The sequence below is a fragment of the Entelurus aequoreus genome, linkage group LG02 (assembly GCF_033978785.1).
Source record: "Entelurus aequoreus isolate RoL-2023_Sb linkage group LG02, RoL_Eaeq_v1.1, whole genome shotgun sequence".
NCBI classification, from domain to species: Eukaryota; Metazoa; Chordata; class Actinopteri; order Syngnathiformes; family Syngnathidae; genus Entelurus; species Entelurus aequoreus.
Window position 1 is genome coordinate 92,275,892 of NC_084732.1, and position 22,407 is coordinate 92,298,298.

Here is a 22,407-nt window from a genome sequence, read left to right on the forward strand (position 1 = left end):
ATTGATTGATTGAGACTTTTATTAGTAGGTTGCACAGTGAAGTACATATTCCGTACAATTGACCACTAAATGGTAACACCCGAATAAGTTTTTCAACTTGTTTAAGTCGGGGTCCACGCACATATTACAGACGTGGCGTCGGCGAACGAATCGGCTCTTTTGAACGGCTCTTTTAAGTGAAGGATGAGAAGCAAATTTCGTTTGGGAACCTTTTGTGTATGCACTTGCAGCTAAAGCATCACCCGACTGGCAACTGGAGTAGAAAATTATTGTTTTTTGATTGATTGAGACTTTTATTAGTAGATTGCACAGTACAGTACATATTCCGTACAATTGACCACTAAATGGTAACACCCCAATAAGTTTTTCAACTTGTTTAAGTCGGGGTCCACGTTAATCAATTCATGGTAAATGTCAAAAGGAGCATAGCAACATTTGGATTACATTTTTTAATTCTTTAACAACATTTTTTCATTTAGATTCACTTTTAAAAAAAATATTTTTTATTATTATTTTTTTTTTTTTAAATATATTTATTTTATAGGAATTCCCTTTTTAAATAATTGTTTATTTGGATTATTTATTTGGATTAACACCCCAATAAGTTTTTCAACTTGTTTAAGTCGGGGTCCACGTTAATCAATTCATGGTAAATGTCGAAAGGAGCATAGCAACATTTGGATTACATTTTTTAATTCTTTAACAACATTTTTTCATTTAGATTCACTTTAAAAAAAAATATTTTTTATTATTATTATTTTATTTTTTTTAAAATATATTTATTTTATAGGGATTCCCTTTTTAAATAATTGTTTATTTGGATTATTTATTTGGATTAATCTTTTAAATTATTTTTTTTTAATTATTTTTTTTATTTGGATTTATTTTTTAAATCATTTAAAAAAAATGTTTTCGTATTTATTTGATTTGGATTCACTTTTTAAATAATTTAAAAAATGTTTTTATTTTGATACATTTTTTTCAATTCTTTTAGTATTTGATTCAGTTTTTAAGTTATATTAAAACATATTTAGATTTCTTTTTTTGATTCACTATTAAGGTATTTTTTTAGGATTTTTTTTTTCATTTTTTTCACTTATTTAAAAAAAAGTTTTTGTATTTTTATTTGATTCACTTTTTAAATTATTTTTACAATTGTTTTTATTTTTATTTTTTTATTTAAATTCACTTGTCTGGTTTGCTGTTCTGAAGTATTTAAGTTCAAGCGTTTTTTTGTTTTATTCTTATTATTTCTGTGTTTTTTCTGTATTGTTAAAGAGGTCCCATTATGAAGTATTTTCTACATGTAAACACTTCATTATGGTGTAAATAACATGTAATGGTGGTTCTTTGCTCAAAATTAAGACCGGGGGTTCTTAACCGTTTTGACCTCGGTGGGCCACTCAAATATTAACAGTGTATTTTAATGGTATTTACTAATGATATATAACCTACTTACAACCTTGTCAAATGGTATGAAAGCATGTGTTCATCACAAAGATTTTTATCAAGGCTTAGGTCAGGCTGATTACAAAAATAAATACTAATCAAATATACTGTAAAAGAAGGTACTCAAAAAAGGATAAAATATGAATTTACAGTACATACAATTATGCAGTGTTAAAATAAATACATTGTAACTAAATACATAATATCAATTCATATATTTCTTAAATATAATCGTCAATCATATTAAAGTACAAATGAAAATACAGCTTCACTGCTTTAGTCAAAATTTTTGCGCTTCAGAAACTTCTCTTTGACTTCAGCTCCAGACTGCTCTGTGTTTGATATTGCCATTACTGCCACAAGTGGTGGGAAAGTGTATTACAACTGAGTAACGCTGCGTTATGAAGGTGTCTGTTACCTACATTATATATATACTTGCAGTGTGTATATTGTACATATTACATATTGTTATGAAGGTGTCTGTTACTACATTATATATATATACTTGCAGTGTGTATATTGTACATATTACATATTGTTATGAAGGTGTCTGTTACTACATATATATATACTTGCAGTGTGTATATTGTACATATTACATATTGTTATGAAGGTGTCTGTTACTACATTATATATATACTTGCAGTGTGTATATTGTACATATTACATATTGTTATGAAGGTGTCTGTTACTTACATTATATATATACTTGCAGTGTGTATATTGCACATATTACATATTGTTATGAAGGTGTCTGTTACTACATTATATATATACTTGCAGTGTGTATATTGCACATTCATATACATATTGTTATGAAGGTGTCTGTTACTACATTATATATATATACTTGCAGTGTGTATATTGGCACATATTACAATATTGTATGAAGGTGTCTGTTACTACAATATATATATATACTTGCAGTGTGTATATTGCACATATTACATATTGTTATGAAGGTGTCTGTTACTACATTATATATATATACTTGCAGTGTGTATATTGTACAAATTACATATTGTTATGAAGGTGTCTGTTACTACATTATATATATACTTGCAGTGTTTATTTTGTACATATTACATATTGTTATGAAGGTGTCTGTTTACTACATTATATATATACTTGCTAGTGTGTATATTGTACATATTACATATTGTTATGAAGGTGTCTGTTACTACATTATATATATACTTGCAGTGTGTATATTGTACATATTGTTATGAAGGTGTCTGTTACTACATTATATTTATACAATAAAAAAATGACAACAAACTACAATTATAGTCAATATTTGAGAATAGTTCCCACCAATAGACTCATGTTGTATATATGAAAGGATTGTGATCACATTACTACTTTCAGTGATTGTATCTTTGACTTGTAAGAAAAATAACTGGTGTTTTGTAGGTCTCCCCAAGATGGCTCCTTCAAAGAGCCATAAATCCATCTCAACACGGTTTTCTCGAGTGTAAGCTGATTTCTCCCTTACGAGATAAAAGAAGGAAAGCGTCAAATTAAGCCGCTTGTTTTTGCCATTCTTGTTGTCGGTGTTGCTCCAAAGAGGACGCCATTAAAAACATCCCCTTCCTCATGCATTAAACATGCTTGTGATCCCCCAGTCTTATTACGGAGCTCAGATTTACAGATAAGCGATTTTGGACGCGGCATCAAATGAAATGAGAGGCAGGCTCTGTGAACTTTCTGCAAGCAAACCACTTCTTTTGTGCAAAAATCCTTTTCAGTCTGCAACTCTTATGTACTGGATGCTGTCCATTTAAGCTGGAAGAGTTTCTGCAAAGTCATCGCTTTTTTACCCCCCCGACGTCTTAAGTTAATTAAAAGGGAAAGTCTCTCAGGCAGTAGAGAAGAGAAGAGAAGACATGGGAGGCCTTCATTCACTTCCTCTCACACTTTCAAGTGGCCAATGTACGGCAGCTTTTAGGAATACTATCACACAAAAAAACATTCAAACCTGGACTAAAGAGCAAACAGGTGGAATGTAATTTGACTCTGATAAAAAATAATAATGAATCAAAATCAATGTTGTTATTCATTATTGACCTATTTAAGGGTACAAATACAAACCCCAAAAGCAGTGAAGTTGTCACGTTGTGTAAATGGTAGGGATGTCCGATAATGGCTTTTTGCCGATATCCGATATTGTCCAACTCTTTAATTACCGATACCGATATCAACCGATATATGCAGTCGTGGAATTAACACATTATTATGCTAATTTGGACAACCAGGTATGGTGAAGATAAGGTACTTTTTAAAAAAAATTGTAAAATAAGATAAATAAATTAAAAACATTTTCTTGAATAAAAAAAGAAAGTAAAACAATATAAAAACAGTTACATAGAAACTAGTAATGAATGAAAATTAGTACAATTAACTGTTAAAGGTTAGTACTATTAGTGGAGGCAGCAGCACGCACAATCATGTGTGCTACGGACTGTATCCCTTGCAGACTGTATTGATGTATATTGATATATAATGCTTACGGACTGTATCCCTTGCAGACTGTATTGATATATATTGATATATAATGTAGGAAGCAGAATATTAATAACAGAAAGAAACAACCCTTTTGTGTGAATGAGTGTAAATGGGGGGAGGGAGGTTTTTTGGGTTGGTGGCACTAATTGTAAGTGTATCTTGTGTTTTTTATGTTGATTTAATTAAAAAACAACAACAACAAAAAAAAAAACGAAACCGATAATAAAAAACCGATACGATAATTTCCAATATTACATTTTAACGGCAATATATCGGCATCTCTAGTAAATGGTAAATAAAAAGAGAATACCGTATTTTTCGGAGTATAAGTCGCTCCGGAGTATAAGTCGCACCAGCCGAAAATGCACAATAAAGAATGAAAAAACATATATAAGTCGCACTGAGTATAAGTCGCATTTTTGGGGGAAATGTATTTGATAAAAGCCAACAGCAAGATAGACATTTGAAAGGCAATTTAAAATGTCTAAAGAATAGTGAACAACAGGCTGAATAAGTGTACCTTATATGAGGCATAAATAACCAACTGAGAACGTGCCTGGTATGTTAACGGTCATACTTGCCAACCTTGAGACCTCCGATATCGGGAGGTGGGGGGGGGGGGGGGGGCGTGGCTAAGGGCGTGGTTAAGAAGAGAGTATATTTACAGCTAGAATTCACCAAATCAAGTATTTCATATATATATATATATATATATATATATATATATATATATATATATAATATATATATATATATATATATATATATAATATATATGTATATATATATATATATATATATGAAATACTTGACTTTAGTGAATTCTAGCTATATATATATATATATATATATATATATATATATATATATATATATATATATATATATATATATATATATATATTTTTTTTTTTTTTTTTTAAATTTTAATATACATATAAATAAAATACTTGAATTTCATTGTTCTGCAGGCTATCCAATAAATGGCAGTATTGTCCTGTTTAAGAGTGTCCCAACATTGCTGTTTACTGCAGACGAACTGCTTTACGGTAGACTAAACGTGACTGCTGTTGTTGTGTGTTGTTACCGCGCTGGGAGGACGTTAATGAAACTGCCTACAATAAACCCACATAAGAAACCAAGAACTCGCTCTCCTTGTTGTGCACTCTACTCTCTAAAAGCCGTAGATGTTATGACGTCATTGGGCAGGCAAGCTGTTTATATTGTGGGAAAGCGGACGTGAGAACAGGCTGTCCCCACTCAGGTCCGCATTGAGCTGGAGGGGGCGTAGGCCCTCCAGCTCCGGCCGAATACCGGGAGTTTGTCAGGAGAAAATCTCTGCCGGGAGGTTGTCGGGAGAGGCGCTGAATACCGGGAGTCTCCCGCTAAAAACGGGAGGGTTGGCATGTATGTGTTAACGAACATATTATGTAAGAGTCATTCAAATAACTATAACATATAGAACATGCTATACGTTACCAAACAATCTGTCACTCCTAATCGCTAAATCCCATGAAATCTTATACGTCTAGTCTCTACCGTCAATGAATTAAATAATATTATTGGATATTTTACGCTAATGTGTTAATCATTTCACACATAAGTCGCTCCTGAGTATAAGTCGCACCCCCGGCCAAACTATGGAAAAAACTGCCACTTATAGTCCGAAAAATATGGAACAATGATTTGCAAATCCTTTTCAACTTATATTCAATTGAATAGACTGCAAAGACAAGATAGTAGAAGTAGAAGCATCATGGGCCGGGGTCATGGAGGAGGATATCAGAAGTAGAAGCATCATGGAGGAGGATATCAGAAGTAGAAGCATCATGGGCCGGGGTCATGGAGGAGGATATCAGAAGTAGAAGTATCATGGGCGGCGGTCATGAGGAGGATATCAGAGTAGAAGCATCATGGGCCGGGGGTCATGGAGGAGGATATCAGTGCAGAATAAAGGCGGATGTGCGCTGCTAGCAACTCTCCTTCTGGGATCAACTCACGGATGCAATTAAGTTAAATCTGACTGTGCAAATGTGATTGACTGCAACAAACAACAAATTAATCCCCTCGGCTGCATCCAACAAGAAAAAAGCAGGCGGTGCAGTTTGTCAGCCAGGATTGGAACAGAATGAGGGCGAGAGAGAGAGAGAGAGAGAGAGGGAGAGAGAGGAGAGAGAGAGAGAGAGAGAGAGGGAGAGAGAGAGGGAGAGAGAGAGAGAGAGAGAGAGGGAGGGGAAGAGAGAGAGAGAGAGAGAGGAGAGAGAGAGAGAGAGAGAGAGAGAGAGGGAGAGAGAGAGAGAGAGAGAGAGAGAGAGAGAGAGAGAGAGAGGGAGAGGGAGAGGGAGAGGGAGAGGAGAAGGAGAGGGAGAGGGAGAGGGAGAGGGAGAGGAGAGAGAAGGTAAATCTGAGGTATGTCTCTCCTCTCCTCTCCTCGCTTCAAATGTTTGGATGTAATTATTGGCCTTCCGGAGGCTGCATTAATATTGAAGGCATTTGCAGGTGTCACTTTGGGAAGGAAGGCACTCATTTATCTTCTTACACGCTCGCTCGACATATTCTAATGAGGGCCTTGAAGGCACCACCAAGGCCACGCCCCTCCTGCGTCCCTTAGACTCCAGTTACTATCTACATGGCTGAATACATACTCCTGTGGTTCTGTGTGACTCCAGTTACTATCTACATGGCTGAATACATACTCCTGTGGTTCTGTGTGACTCCAGTTACTATCTACATGGCTGAATACATACTCCTGTGGTTCTGTGTGACTCCAGTTACTATCTACATGGCTGAATACATACTCCTGTGGTTCTGTGTGACTCCAGTTACTATCTACATGGCTGAATACATACTCCAGTGGTTCTGTGTGACTCAGTTACTATCTACATGGCTGAATACATACTCCTGTGGTTCTGTGTGACTCCAGTTACTATCTACATGGCTGAATACATACTCCTGTGGTTCTGTGTGACTCCAGTTACTATCTACATGGCTGATACATACTCCTGTGGTTCTGTGTGACTCCAGTTACTATCTACATGGCTGAATACATACTCCAGTGGTTCTGTGTGACTCCAGTTACTATCTACATGGCTGAATACATACTCCAGTGATTCTGTGGTGACTCCAGTTACTATCTACATGGCTGAATACATACTCCTGTGGTTCTGTGTGACTCCAGTTACTATCTACATGGCTGAATACATACTCCTGTGGTTCTGTGTGACTCCAGTTACTATCTACATGGCTGAATACATACTCCAGTGATTCTGTGTGACTCCAGTTACTATCTACATGGCTGAATACATACTCCTGTGGTTCTGTGTGACTCCAGTTACTATCTACATGGCTGAATACATACTCCTGTGGTTCTGTGTGACTCCAGTTACTATCTACATGGCTGAATACATACTCCTGTGGTTCTGTGTGACTCCAGTTACTATCTACATGGCTGAATACATACTCAGTGGTTCTGTGTGGACTCCAGTTACTATCTACATGGCTGAATACATACTCCTGTGGTTCTGTGTGACTCCAGTTACTATCTACATGGCTGAATACATACTCCCTGTGGTTCTGTGTGACTCCAGTTACTATCTACATGGCTGAATACATACTCCTGTGGTTCTGGTGTGACTCCAGTTACTATCTACATGGCTGAATACATACTCAGTGGTTCTGTGTGACTCCAGTTACTATCTACATGGCCTGAATACATACTCCAGTGGTTCTGTGTGACTCCAGTTACTATCTACATGGCTGAATACATACTCCAGTGGTTCTGTGTGACTCCAGTTACTATCTACATGGCTGAATACATACTCCTGTGGTTCTGTGTGACTCCAGTTACTATCTACATGGCTGAATACATACTCCTGTGGTTCTGTGTGACTCCAGTTACTATCTACATGGCTGAATACATACTCCAGTGATTCTGTGTGACTCCAGTTACTATCTACATGGCTGAATACATACTCCTGTGGTTCTGTGTGACTCCAGTTACTATCTACATGGCTGAATACATACTCCTGTGGTTCTGTGTGACTCCAGTTACTATCTACATGGCTGAATACATACTCCTGTGGTTCTGTGTGACTCCAGTTACTATCTACATGGCTGAATACATACTCCTGTGGTTCTGTGTGACTCCAGTTACTATCTACATGCTGAATACATACTCCAGTGATTCTGTGTGACTCCAGTTACTATCTACATGGCTGAATACATACTCCTGTGGTTCTGTGTGACTCCAGTTACTATCTACATGCTGAATACATACTCCTGTGGTTCTGTGTGACTCCAGTTACTATCTACATGGCTGAATACATACTCCAGTGGTTCTGTGTGACTCCAGTTACTATCTACATGGCTGAATACATACTCCAGTGGTTCTGTGTGACTCCAGTTACTATCTACATGGCTGAATACATACTCCAGTGGTTCTGTGTGACTCCAGTTACTATCTACATGGCTGAATACATACTCCTGTGGTTCTGTGTGACTCCAGTTACTATCTACATGGCTGAATACATACTCCTGTGGTTCTGTGTGACTCCAGTTACTATCTACATGGCTGAATACATACTCCTGTGGTTCTGTGTGACTCCAGTTACTATCTACATGGCTGAATACATACTCCAGTGGTTCTGTGTGACTCCAGTTACTATCTACATGGCTGAATACATACTCCAGTGGTTCTGTGTGACTCCAGTTATGGTCATGGTTACGTCTTACACACATTAGTTCAATCTTAAACAACTTCCGTCGTCATGGTTACGCCCTTACGTCTTACACACGTTAGTTCAATCCTAAACAACTTCCGTCGTCATGGTTACGTCCTTACGACTTACACACGTTAGTTCAATCTTAAGCAACTTCCGTCGTCATGGTTACGTCCTTACGTCTTACACACATTAGTTCAATCTTAAACAACTTCCGTCGTCATGTTACGCCCTTACGTCTTACACACGTTAGTTCAATCCTAAACAACTTCCGTCGTCATGGTTACGCCCTTACGTCTTACACACGTTAGTTCAATCCTAAACAACTTCCGTCGTCATGGTTACATCCTTACGTCTTACACACGTTAGTTCAATCTTAAACAACTTCCGTCGTCATGGTTACGTCTTACACACGTTAGTTCAATCTTAAACAACTTCCGTCGTCATGGTTACGTCCTTACGTCTTACACACGTTAGTTCAGTCTTAAACAACTTCTGTCGTCATGGTTACGTCCTTACGTCTTACACACGTTAGTTCAATCTTAAACAACTTCCGTCGTCATGGTTACGCCTTACACACGTTAGTTCAATCTTAAACAACTTCCGTCGTCATGGTTACGTCTTACACACGTTAGTTCAATCTTAAACAACTTCCATGGCCATGTTGGATTACAGTCCCCCGTGTGATTGTATTGCAATACAAATAGTGTAGTGTTTTAAAAGAGGCAGTGTAGTATTTCTGAAGTTTGACATATTCATCGGCACCTCGCACAACACTCTCCTTTTCTTCCCGTGTGTGTGTCAGCGGGCTCATGCGGAGGCACCACGCAGGCACGCTCTCCTTTTCCAGAATAGAAATTGAATTTGCATGAAATATGCTGGCAGTAAATTGCGTGTGACTGCGGGAGGAGGTAATACGTGACTGCGGGAGGAGGTGATACGCGGCAGCCGCCCTGCCACAAATGATTGTGCTCAGGAAGGCGCTCGGCGGCCGCGATGTTGATGAAGTATTCTTCAGCGGGGAAATTGAATAGCAAAAGGATAGAAGAGGGTTTACACTCCCTCTCATTTTTCAGAAGATGTGCTCCAGGTCACATGTTTTCATAGCAGAGTAGTACACAAATAGTCCAGTGCTGAATGATTAGAACATTCTCTGGAAGTTTAGGCCAGAAGAGCGGCCAAAAATACTCAAAACTAATCTGTCTGGAACCACAAACAATTAAATGCCTCATTATGAAGACAACACATGATGTAAGTGTCTATGTTAGCCTACTATCAAAATGACTTTAAAAGTCTTATATAAGTGTTATAATGAAGACAACACATGATGTAAGTGTCTATATTAGCTATATTAGCCTACTATCAAAATGACTTTTAAAGTCTTTATATAAGTGTTATAATGAAGACAACACATGATGTAAGTGTCTATATTAGCCTACTATCAAAATGACTTTAAAAGTCTTATATAAGTGTTATAATGAAGACAACACATGATGTAAGTGTCTATATTAGCCTACTATCAAAAATGACTTTATAAGTCTTATATAAGTGTTATCATGAAGACAACACATGATGTAAGTGTCTATATTAGCTATATTAGCCTACTATCAAAATGACTTTATAAGTCTTATATACCGGTAAGTGTTATAATGAAGACAACACATGATGTAAGTGTCTATATTAGCTATATTAGCCTACTATCAAAATGACTTTATAAGTGTTGTAATGAAGACAACACATGATGTAAGTGTCTATATTAGTTATATTAGCCTACTATCAAAATGACTTTTAAAGTCTTATATAAGTGTTATAATGAAGACAACACATGATGTAAGTGTCTATATTAGCTATATTAGCCTACTATCAAAATGACTTTAAAGTCTTATATTATCGGCCGATAAATGCGTTAAAATGTAATATCGGAAATTATCGGTATCGTTTTTTTTTATTATCTGTATCGTTTGTAATTTTTATTTTTTTATTTTATTTATTAAATCAACATAAAAAACCACAAGATACACTTACAATTAGTGCACCAACCCAAAAAACCTCCTCCCCCATTTCTTTCTGTTATCATATTCTGGTTCCTACATTATATATCAATATATATCAATACAGTCTGCAAGGGATACAGTCCGTAAGCATTATATATCAATATATATCAATACAGTCTGCAAGGGATACAGTCCGTAAGCATTATATATCAATACAGTCCTGCAAGGATACAGTCCGTAAGCACACATGATTGTGCGTGCTGCTGCTCCACTAATAGTACTAACCTTTAACACTTCATTTTACTCATTTTCATTAATTACTAGTTTCTATGTAACTGTTTTTATATTGTTGTACTTTCTTTTTATTCAAGAAATGTTTTCTAATTTAATTATCTTATTTTTTTTATTTTTTTTAAAAAGTACCTTATCTTCACCATACCTGGTTGTCCAAATTAGGCATAATAATGTGTTAATTCCACGACTGCATATATCGGTTGATATCGGTATCGGTTGATATCGGTATCGGTTGATATCGGTATCGGTAATTAAAGAGTTGGACAATATCGGATGTCGGCAAAAAGCCATTATCGGACATCCCTACTTATAAGTGTTATAATGAAGACAACACATGTTGTACAGAAGCAGTGAAGTTGTCAAGTTGTGTAAATGGTAAATAAAAAGAGAATACAAAAAATCCTTTTCAACTTATATTCAATTGAATAGACTGCAAAGACAAGATATTTCATGTTCACTCTGACAAACTTTGTTATTTTCTTCAAATAATCATGAACTTAGAATGTAATGGCAGCAACACATTGCAAAAAAGGCATTTTTACCAGTGTGTTACATGGCCTTTCCTTTTAACAACACTCAGTAAAGGTTTTGGAACTGAAAAGACACATTTTTGAAGTGGAATTCTTTCCATTCTTGCTTGATGTATCAGCTTAAGTTGTTCAACAGTCTCCCTTCTCAGATTTTAGCTGCCACACATTTTCAATGTCTGGACTACAGGCAGGCCAGTCTAGTACCCGCACTCTTTTACTATGAAGCCACGTTGATGTAACACGTGGCTTGGCATTGTCTTGCTGAAATAAGCAGGGGCGTCCATGGTAACGTTGCTTGGATGGCAACATATGTTGCTCCAAAAGCTGTATGTACCTTTCTGCATTAATGGTGCCTTCACAGATGTGTAAGTTACCCATGTCTTGGCCACTAATACACCCCATACCATCACACATGCTGCCTTTTACACTTTGCGCCTAGAACAGTCCAGTTGGTTCTTTTCCTCTTTGGTCCGGAGGACACGACGTCCACAGTTTCCAAAAACAATTTGAAATGTGGACTCGTCAGACCACAGAACACTTTTCCACTTTGCATGAGTCCATCTTAGATGAGCTCAGGCCCAGGGAAGCCGGCGGCGTTTCTGGGTGTTGTTGATAAATGGGCTTTCACTTTGCATTGGAGAGTTTTAACTTACACTTACAGATGTAGCGACCAACTGTAGTTACTGACAGTGGGTTTCTGAAGTGTTCCTGAGCCCATGTGGTGATATCCTTTACACACTTATGTCGCTTTTTGGTGCAGTACCGGCCTGTGGGATGGAAGGTCACAGGCATTGCCGCTTACCTTCAGTGATTTCTCCACATTCTCTGAACCTTTTGATGATATTACGGAGCGTAGATGGTGAAATCCCTAAATTCCTTGCAACAGCTGGTTGAGAAATGTTGTCCTTAAACAATTTGCTCAGGCATTTGTTGACAAAGTGGTGACCCTCGCCCACGTCCTTGTTTGTGAACGACTGAGCATTTCATGGAAGCTGCTTTTATACCCAATCATGGCACCCACCTGTTCCCAATTAGCCTGTTCACCTGTGGGATGTTCCAAATAAGTCTTTGATGAGCATTCCTCAACTTTCTCAGTCTTTTTTTGCCACTTGTGCCAGCTTTTTTGAAACAAGTCGCAGGCATCAAATTCCAAATGAGCTAATATTTGCAAAAAATAACAAAGTTTTCCAGTTCAAACGTTAAATATCTCGTCTTTGCAGTCTTTTCAATTGAATATAAGTTGAAAAGGATTTGTTGGATTCTCTTTTTATTTACCATTTACACAACGTGACAACTTCACTGCTTTTGGGGTTTGTACACCATTGTGTTTACTACAGGTGTAACACTACAGGTAATATATGCTAACATTGTGTTCATATGCATCATTGTGTTTACTAGAGGTGTAACAGTACAGGTGTAACAGTACAGGTGTAACAGCACTACGGTCCCTACCTGGTTTTAGGACCACGGTTTGGCTTCTTTTACGCTACATTTTGTGGAGTAAAGACAACTCGTTTCCTCTCAAAAGTTATTTCCTTATTTTTGCTCGTCATCCACAAACGTTCTGCAGTAAAGAAAGTATCAGTGGTGTCGTGAATACTACTTTTATTTACTTGATTGCATTTTGACACAACTGACTAACTAGGAGACTTTGTTTGCTTACTTACTACTAAAAGACAAGTTGTCTTTTTTTTCATGCATACCTTCTTCTTTCATTGCAGTAAGAAACATATTTTTAGTGTATCATAACAGTTTCTGTTCAAATAAAACCAATAATGACGTATCTTTATTGTCCCCTTTTATTTGGAAAAGTATCTAAATACATTCTGGTATATACTTCTGAGCTTTAAAAAAAAAAAAAAAAAAAACTTCTGCCAGCTTTCCTTTAAAGGAGAAATATCCTTTTGTTTCAATCTGGTTACTAAACACTCACTTCCGTTTGTGTTTTAATTCTGACTTCCTGTGTGAAGTTCTTCTTAAAGGAACCTGACATGTTGAGTCAGCATCACGTTGAAAGTCAACGTCGTGCATGATGAAGAAAGTGATGATTGTATTAGTAGAAATAAGAGTGTTTAGTGTGAACTAGAGCGGTGTTTTCCAACCACTGTGCCGTGAGATATTGTCTGGTGTGCCGTAGGAAATTATGCAATTTCCCTAATTGGTCCCAAAAATATTTTAGCAAATCAATAATTATAATCTGCAAACAATGTGGCGTTGCTTAGTGTCTGTGCTGTGTAAAACTCTGCAGGGTAACCACGTAATACTCCATATCAGTAGGTGGCGGCAGGTAGTTAAGTGCTTTGTAAAAGTCGGAATGTGTCGGTGAGACAGGATGGTTTGTTTTGATCCCAACATGCAGACCACAGCGGGAGGCAGGGTGCATCGGTAAAAAGTATGTAATGCTTTAACCAATCATGAACGAAAGGGAAAGGCAATGCTGTGCAAAACAAAAGTAAAACTGAACTGGCTACAAAGTAAACAGAAACAGAATGCTGGACGACAGCAAAAACTTACGGCGTCCACAAGTACATCCGTACATGAAAAAGGTATGTAATGCTTAAACCAAAAATTAACAAAAGGGAAAGAGAAAGGAAAAGGCCATGGCTATGCAAAACGAAAGTAAAACTGAACTGGCTACAAAGTAAACAGAAACAGAATGCTGGACGACAGCAAAAACTTACATGACATGACAATCAGGATAGCAACAACGTAAATAGCCTTGCTTGCTAACACAACACAAAGCGCTCAAAGGAAGACATAAAACTGCTACGGGAAAACACCAACAAAACAGGAAGGGCCACCAAATTAAGAGCGCAAGACATGAACTAAAGCACTACACACAGGAAAACACCCAACAAAACAGGAAGGGCCACCAAAATAAGAGCGCAAGACATGAACTAAAGCATTACACACAGGAAAACACCAACAAACTCAAAATAAGACCCGGTGGAGTTTAATTTTTGAACATTTTCTGCTGGTGGTGTGCCTCTGGATTTGTTATGTGCCTTGCATGAAAAAGTGTTGCAAAAGAGTGAAGTCGAGCACATTTCTTCAAGACTTCCTGCTTGGATCCTTCTCAGGCCGCCTGTTGGCCGCCGCAGGAGAGCAGCCCTTCATGTCAAGTGCCTTCCCTCTGGTCAACCACCCCGCCTTCGGAGCGCTCTACACCGCCGGAGTGGGCCGGCCCGAGTTTGGCGGCCTGGGCTCGCTTGGCATGTCCGCCGCTCTGGCCGCTCACCCCCAGCTGGGAGCCCTCTCCGGTACAACATGGCCGCCAGGGAAGGTGTTGTGTTGGTGTTTGTGCTGTGGTGTCATCCGGTGTCTTCTGTGCCTCCATGACAGACTGGTGGCGGAGTGCTGAAGTTCATGGCCGAGGAGCCGCCGCCTTTCTTCCTTCCTTTATAGGGTTCCCTCCGTTCTTCACCCCGCACATTCAGCCAAATCACAGCACTCCTCTTCCTTTAAGAATGCCTGGCAAGAACAGCCTGGCCTCACCTAAAGGTATGTCACCTTCCCCTTGTTCACATCCCCTTCTGGTTATTGTTTACTCCCTTAAACTGACACCTTTTGATGTTTTGGAACTGACGCATAAATAACTCAATGTTAGGAATTATTGCAAAAGTACAACATGCCATTTTTGGTTAAAAAAAAATACACACACAAAAACTGGATTTCCCGGCAAAAGCAGTAGTCATTATAATGTACTTTACTAATTATTATTTATTAATACTAAATACTGGTAGACGGAATTGGAAAGACGCCAGGAAAGAAGGACAAAAACTGGATTTCCCGGCATAAGCAGTAGTCATTACAATGTACTTTACTAATTATTATTTATTAATACTAAATACTGGTAGACGGAATTGGAAAGACGCCAGGAAAGAAGGACAAAAACTGGATTTCCCGGCATAAGCAGTAGTCATTACAATGTACTTTACTAATTATTATGTATTAATACTAAATACTGGTAGACGGAATTGGAAAGATGCCAGGAAAGAAGGACAAAAATGGGATTTCCCGGCAAAAGCAGTGGTTATTACGATGTACTTGACTAATTATTATTTATTGATACTATATACTGGTAGACGGAATTGGAAAGACGCCAGGAAAGAAGGACAAAAATGGGATTTCCCGGCAAAAGCAGTGGTTATTACGATGTACTTTACTAATTATTATTTATTGATACTATATACTGGTAGACGGAATTGGAAAGACGCCAGGAAAGAAGGACAAAAATGGGATTTCCCGGCAAAAGCAGTGGTTATTACGGTGTATTTTACTAATTATTATTTATTAATACTAAATACTGGTAGACGGAATTGGAAAGACGCCAGGAAAGAAGGACAAAAACTGGATTTCCCGGCATAAGCAGTAGTCATTATGATGTACTTTACTAATTATTATGTATTAATACTAAATACTGGTAGACGGAATTGGAAAGATGCCAGGAAAGAAGGACAAAAGCTGGATTTCCCGGCAAAAGCAGTGGCCATTATGATGGGCTTTACTAATTATTCTTTATTATTCCTTATTATTCCTAAATACTGGTAAAGGACAAAAACTGGATTTCCCTGCAAAAGCAGTAGTCATTATTATTTATTAATACTAAATACTTGTGGACGGAATTGGAAAGAAGGACAAAAACTGGATTTCCCGGCAAAAGCAGTGGTTATTACGATGTACTTTACTAATTAGTATTTATTAGTACAAAATACTGGTACCGTGTGTATATGTTGTATCTGCTAATGGAGTTTTGTTGTGGTTGTAAAAAAAAGGCCGATACTGATATCGTTGCTGATAATCGATGGACCTCCGCCAAGAACACACTACCCTCCCAATTCTTTTTTGTATCCTTCTAATTCCACAGAGTCTTTCCATGTCTTATTTCCTGGCTGGCGTCATTGGGTTGTAGCGGGCTTGTTCATCTCACAGCCAGCATGTGAAGACGCACTAATCAATATCCCGACTTGCCCGGATCAATTCTCGCCTGATATTTCACGACAGCGTCTGCAAGAAGAGAAATGGCCAACGAGTGTCTGCTTTGTGTTCCAAGGAGTGAACGGGGCGGTAAACGGCGGCGGGCTGTGTCCTCCTAGCATGCAGACAGGAAGCTTCTCTGCAAGTCCCGCCCCCGCCCAGACGTCAAGCAGTCTAACCAAAAACACCGAGACCTCCAACAGTCCCTGTCAGATGAGTCCTGATCATCTCCTGGGAAATGACCTCCAAAAAAACAAGGAGAGGGTAAGTCAGACACAAATCCAGCTACAATTAGTGAAATAGTATTAAATTAAACATATATATATATAGTAACAGAAGTAACATGTAATGAAAAATAGTAATAAATACTACATATACACTGTAACAGAAGTAAAGTATAATAAAAAATAGTAATAAATATTATATATTTGTTTTGGATAAAGTTATTTACCTTACAATTACAGTGCAATGGTAAACAATTCTACAGTAACGAGAAATAATTGTATATCCTTTTAAATGGTTACTTGCATTATTATTATTATTATTAAATATTATGATTATTATACCTTTTTAAATGGTTACTTGCATTATTATTATTATTATATGTTATTATATTATTTTAATTTTTTACTTGCATTATTATTATTATTATTTATTATGATTGTTATACCCTTTTAAATGGTTACTTGCATTATTATTATTATTATTATTATATATATTATGATTATATCCTTTTAAATTGTTACTTGCATTACTATTATACATTATGATTATTATACATTTTTAAATGGTTACTTGTATTATTATTATTATATGTTATGATTATCATACCCTTTTAAATGGCTACATGCTTTATTATTATTCTATATTATGATTATTATACCCTTTTAGATGGTTACTTGCATTATTATTATTATTATTATTATTATATATTAAGATTATATCCTTTTGAATTGTTACTTGCATTACTATTGTACATTATGATTATTATACATTTTTAAATGGTTACTTGTATTATTATTATTATTATATGTTATGATTATCATACCCTTTTAAATGGCTACATGCTTTATTATTATTATATATTATGATTATTATACCCTTTTAAATGGTTACTTGCATTATTATTATTATTATTATTATTATATTAAGATTATATCCTTTTAAATTGTTACTTGCATTACTATTATACATTATGATTATTATACATTTTTAAATGGTTACTTGTATTATTATTATTATATGTTATGATAATCATACCCTTTTAAATGGCTACATGCTTTATTATTATTATATATTATGATTATTATACCCTTTTAAATGGTTACTTGCATTATTATTATTATTATTATATATTAAGATTATATCCTTTTAAATTGTTACTTGCATTACTATTATACATTATGATTATCATAAATTTTTAAATGGTTACTTGTATTATTATTATTATTATTATTATTATTATAATATGTTATGATTATCATACCCTTTTAAATGGCTACATGCTTTATTATTATTATGTATTATGATTATTATGCCCTTTTAAATGGTTAGTTGCATTATTATTATTATTATTATTATATGTTATGATTATTATACCCTTTTAAATGGTTACTTGCATTACTTTTATTATATATTATTACACCCTTTTAAATGGTTACTTACATTATTATTAGTATTATTATATACTATGATTATTATATCCTTTTAAATGGTTACTTGGATTATTATTATTATTACACCCTTTTAAATGGTTACTTGCATTACTATTATTATTATTATATATTATGATTATTATACCCTTTTAAATGGTTACATGTATTACAGTATTATTATATACTATGATTATTATATCCTTTTAAATGGTTACTTGTATTATTATTATTATTATTATTTATTATTATTTATTATTTATTTATTATATATTATGATTATTACACCTTTTAAATGGCTACTTGCATTACTATTATTATTATATATTATGATTATTATACCCTTTTAAATGGTTACTTACATTTTAGTATTATTATATACTATGATTATTATATCCTTTTAAATGGTTGCTTGTATTATTATTATTATATATTATGATTATTATGCCCTTTTAAATGGTTACTTGCATTATTATTACTAATATTATTATTATTATTAATATGATATATTATGATGACATTATAAACATTGTAGAGACTCACTTAAAGCGTGAGTGAGTATTATCTGCTCACAAACGCCATCCGGTGGTGCTTTGAGCACACTGCAGCGAGCCCTGCACAGTCCCGCTCCTTACTGCGTGGGGCCACACGCAGGGTTCTCACGGGAATGACCCAGGAGTGAACATTGTTTCCTCAGAGACAGCGCAAGAAGACGACGGAGGCCAGCGGCGCGAGCAACAGCGAGACGGGCACGTCCTCGGACAGCTCGAGCGAGGGCTCCCTCAGCAGCGACCCCGAGGACCTGGCGGAGGACGAGGAAGAGGACGAGGAGGACGAGGACGAGGACGAGGACAAAGAACTGTCCGACTCTGAGAAGCGACTAAAGAAGAAGGTAAAGACCCTTGGTGAACATGCGTGTGTTCTAGAAGTCACAGGAGTCCTGTGTTGCCGCCCAGGTTCTGGTACCGCCGACCGGAAGGAGCAGCGTGGCACCCTGTGGGCGGAGCCAGGACAAGCACATACCAACAGTCCTCTCCCTCATCCCCCCGGTCCTGTCCCCGACCTCGTCTAGACCCGAGGGGCAGCAGAAACACTTCAGCGTGATCCAGTCCACGGGTCTGGCCGCCACCTCCAAGTTGTCTCTCCTGGCCCGGGAGTCCTCGTCCCCCATGGCCCTCACCACCTCCCCAAAGACCCTGTCCAGTTCTTCCTCGCCCAAACTGCTGCCCTCCCCGCAGCACCGGCCCCTCGCCCTGGCCTCCTCCCCCAAGCCTGTTTCGGTGCCCTCGGCCTTCCCGCTATCTACCTCCCCGAAACATTTTGCTCTGACCTCATCGAGCCCGCTGAAGTCGCCACTGAGGCCGCCGCAGCACGCCGCTGTTGGCGCCGCCAAGGCCAACCGCAGGAAGCTGCTGGAAGACTCTCTGGCGCAGATCAACGAGTTTAGACTGAAACAGGTGAGTGGCTGTTGGGGCCGTGGTGCAACAGGTAGGACCTCCAACCTGCAGTAGCGTAGTGAGCCTAAGTATTCATTATAAACGAGGCAAAGCTTTTATTTATGGGCCCGTTCACATTATAATAGCGTGCTAACCTTTTATGCTAGCTTGTTTGACACCAACAAAAACTGCCTTTTGATATTTCTTCTTACTCAGTCATGTGCTAGCTTCGTAACGTTAGCATGCTAACATTAGCGTGGCAACTTTTCCGGCTAATATTACACTGTTTTCTTTAATTCCGCAGCCATGCACATATGACCATTATGTCCAACATTAATATTCAGTAGCATAGTAGGCCCACGTGTTCATTAAAAACACGGCAGAGATGTGCTTTAAACATGATATTCGCCCTCTTATGGCTTTTAGCATGTACTGCCAAGCTTTGTGTTTTAGCTAATATAGCGATTTACTACTGTCATTGAATGTAGGGCTGGGCGATATTGCTGAAAAACAGTATCACGATATCAGTCGATAAAGATAATTGTTTATATTTTTTATGAACTATGGAAAATAAGGACCAGGAAAAAAATATAATAAATGTAAACTTTTTTATTTAAAATACAATCTTCCTCAGATTATATATACATATATATATATATATATATATATATATATATATATATATATATATATATATATATATATATATATATATATATATATATATATATTAGTAAATGTCAACACAAGCATGGAAAACACTCAATGTAGACAAAATAGTAATATCACATTAAACATTTTTTTATTCTATATATGTATGTATGTATGTATATATATATATATATATGTATATATATATATATATATATATATATATATATATATATATATATATATATATATATATATATATATATATATATATATATATATATATATATATATTAGTAAATGTCAACACAAGCATGGAAAACACTCAATGTAGACAAAATAGTAATATCACATTAAACAATTTTTTATTCTATATATGTATGTATGTATATATATGGATATATATATATATATGTGTATATGTATGTGTGTATATATGTATGAATATATATATATATACATGTGTATATGTATATATGTATGTATCTACATGTGTATTTTTTATTCAATATATGTATGTATATATATGTATGTGTATATATATATATATATATGTATATATATATATATATGTATATATATATATATGTATATATATATATATATATATATATATAATATATATATGTATATATATATATATATATGTGTGTGTGTGTGTATATATGTATGAATGTATATATATATATATATATATATATATATATATATATATATATATATATATATATATATACACACGTGTATATGTATATATATGTATGTATGCTAGGGGTGTAACGATATGTGGATTTGTATTGAACCGTTTCGGTACGGGGGTTCCGGTTCGGTTCGGAGGTGTACCGAACGAGTTTCCACACGGACATATTAAGTAGCGTAACTCACGTTGTGTAAACAATGCACACCGAGGCACAACACACGGCATGCTAGCAGCTAACGGGCTAGGATAGACTGACCATACGTCCTCTTTTCACCGGACATGTCTTCTTTTGCGGAGTTTCTTAAATGCCTCAAATGTCCGGCAATTTGAGTTAGGGTTGCGTGTATTTTCAATGTACGTTCAGGGTTAAGAAGGGGTTAAAATCAAAACAAAGCAGCAGCATTGGTGAGGGAGGGGCAGAGACAGAGAGAGAGAGAGAGTTATGATAAACGCGCATGCGTCATTAGGCTCTGATTTTTATCCATAAATTTATCACATTTAATTTGTTATTATCTATAGCAGGGGTGTCAAAAGTGTGCCATTAGCGGCCCACAGCTAATGTTTTAAAGACCCACGGCACATTCTAAAAATACTATCAAAATAAACAAAAACATAACAAATGTGAAATAAAAAGCTTAAAGGTTAAATGTCATTTAGAAAAAGTTGCAATGTCGACTAATAAAACAAAGTTGTTGTTTTTTCTTTCATACTGTCATTGCTCAAAACATAATATTGAATCAAAATCAATGTTATTATGAATTATTGACCTATCCAAGGTTCCCATTACTTCACATCAAATATTACACTAAGACAAATAGTTTTGGTGGAAGATTTTGCAAATTTGGTAAATAAATAACCAAAAAATGTATATTTTGTTGTTTTCTTACTGTACCGAAAATGACTTTTAGAAAGTTATAAAAAATATATATATATTTAATTATTATTATTATATATCTTTTTTTAGACATGTATCTCATGTGCACGAGATACATGTCTAAAATATATATATATATATATATATATATATATATATATATATATATATATATATATATATATATATATATATATATATATATATATATATAATATATATATATTTTTTATTTTATTTTATTTTTAGCAGAAATCAGTTGAAAATACAATGTTTTAGAAACTGACGTGAAAGTTTTAGGAACTGACGTGAAAGTTCCAGCACTCTGTCTCTTGACTGCTCGCCAACCTCCAAGAACAATATCTCGTAAAACGTCCAGAACCAAAATACTTCCTTCTTCGCAATACTTCAGTTCAGAAAATGTTGACACAAAATCTAAAAAAAAAAAGAGACTGAGAGCGACTGTAGTGGACGCCATTGTTTACTTCCTGCATGACGTCATGCGGGTCAGACTGTGTTCACATGAGAAATCACTTAATGAGAATTCATTCTTGACATACTTGAGTCCTTATTGTGAAACAGAAGTAATCTGCAAGCCGTCTTTAGATGAGATCATCCTACTAAATG

The 22,407-nt window shown here is 35.9% G+C and overlaps 1 protein-coding gene across 19 annotated transcripts in view; it reads left to right on the forward strand.

Moving 5' to 3' along the window:
- The window catches only part of baz2ba (bromodomain adjacent to zinc finger domain, 2Ba), a 256,146-nt gene that overhangs the window by 142,008 nt on the left and 91,731 nt on the right, over positions 1–22,407 (forward strand). For all 19 annotated transcript variants that reach the window (XM_062035145.1, XM_062035142.1, XM_062035141.1 and 16 more), the window contains 5 exons: positions 14,571–14,750; positions 14,833–14,991; positions 16,544–16,731; positions 18,817–19,011; positions 19,076–19,576. In XM_062035145.1, coding sequence (XP_061891129.1) covers positions 14,571–14,750; positions 14,833–14,991; positions 16,544–16,731; positions 18,817–19,011; positions 19,076–19,576 — 1,223 coding nt within the window. The remainder of the gene's footprint in view (positions 1–14,570; positions 14,751–14,832; positions 14,992–16,543; positions 16,732–18,816; positions 19,012–19,075; positions 19,577–22,407) is intronic.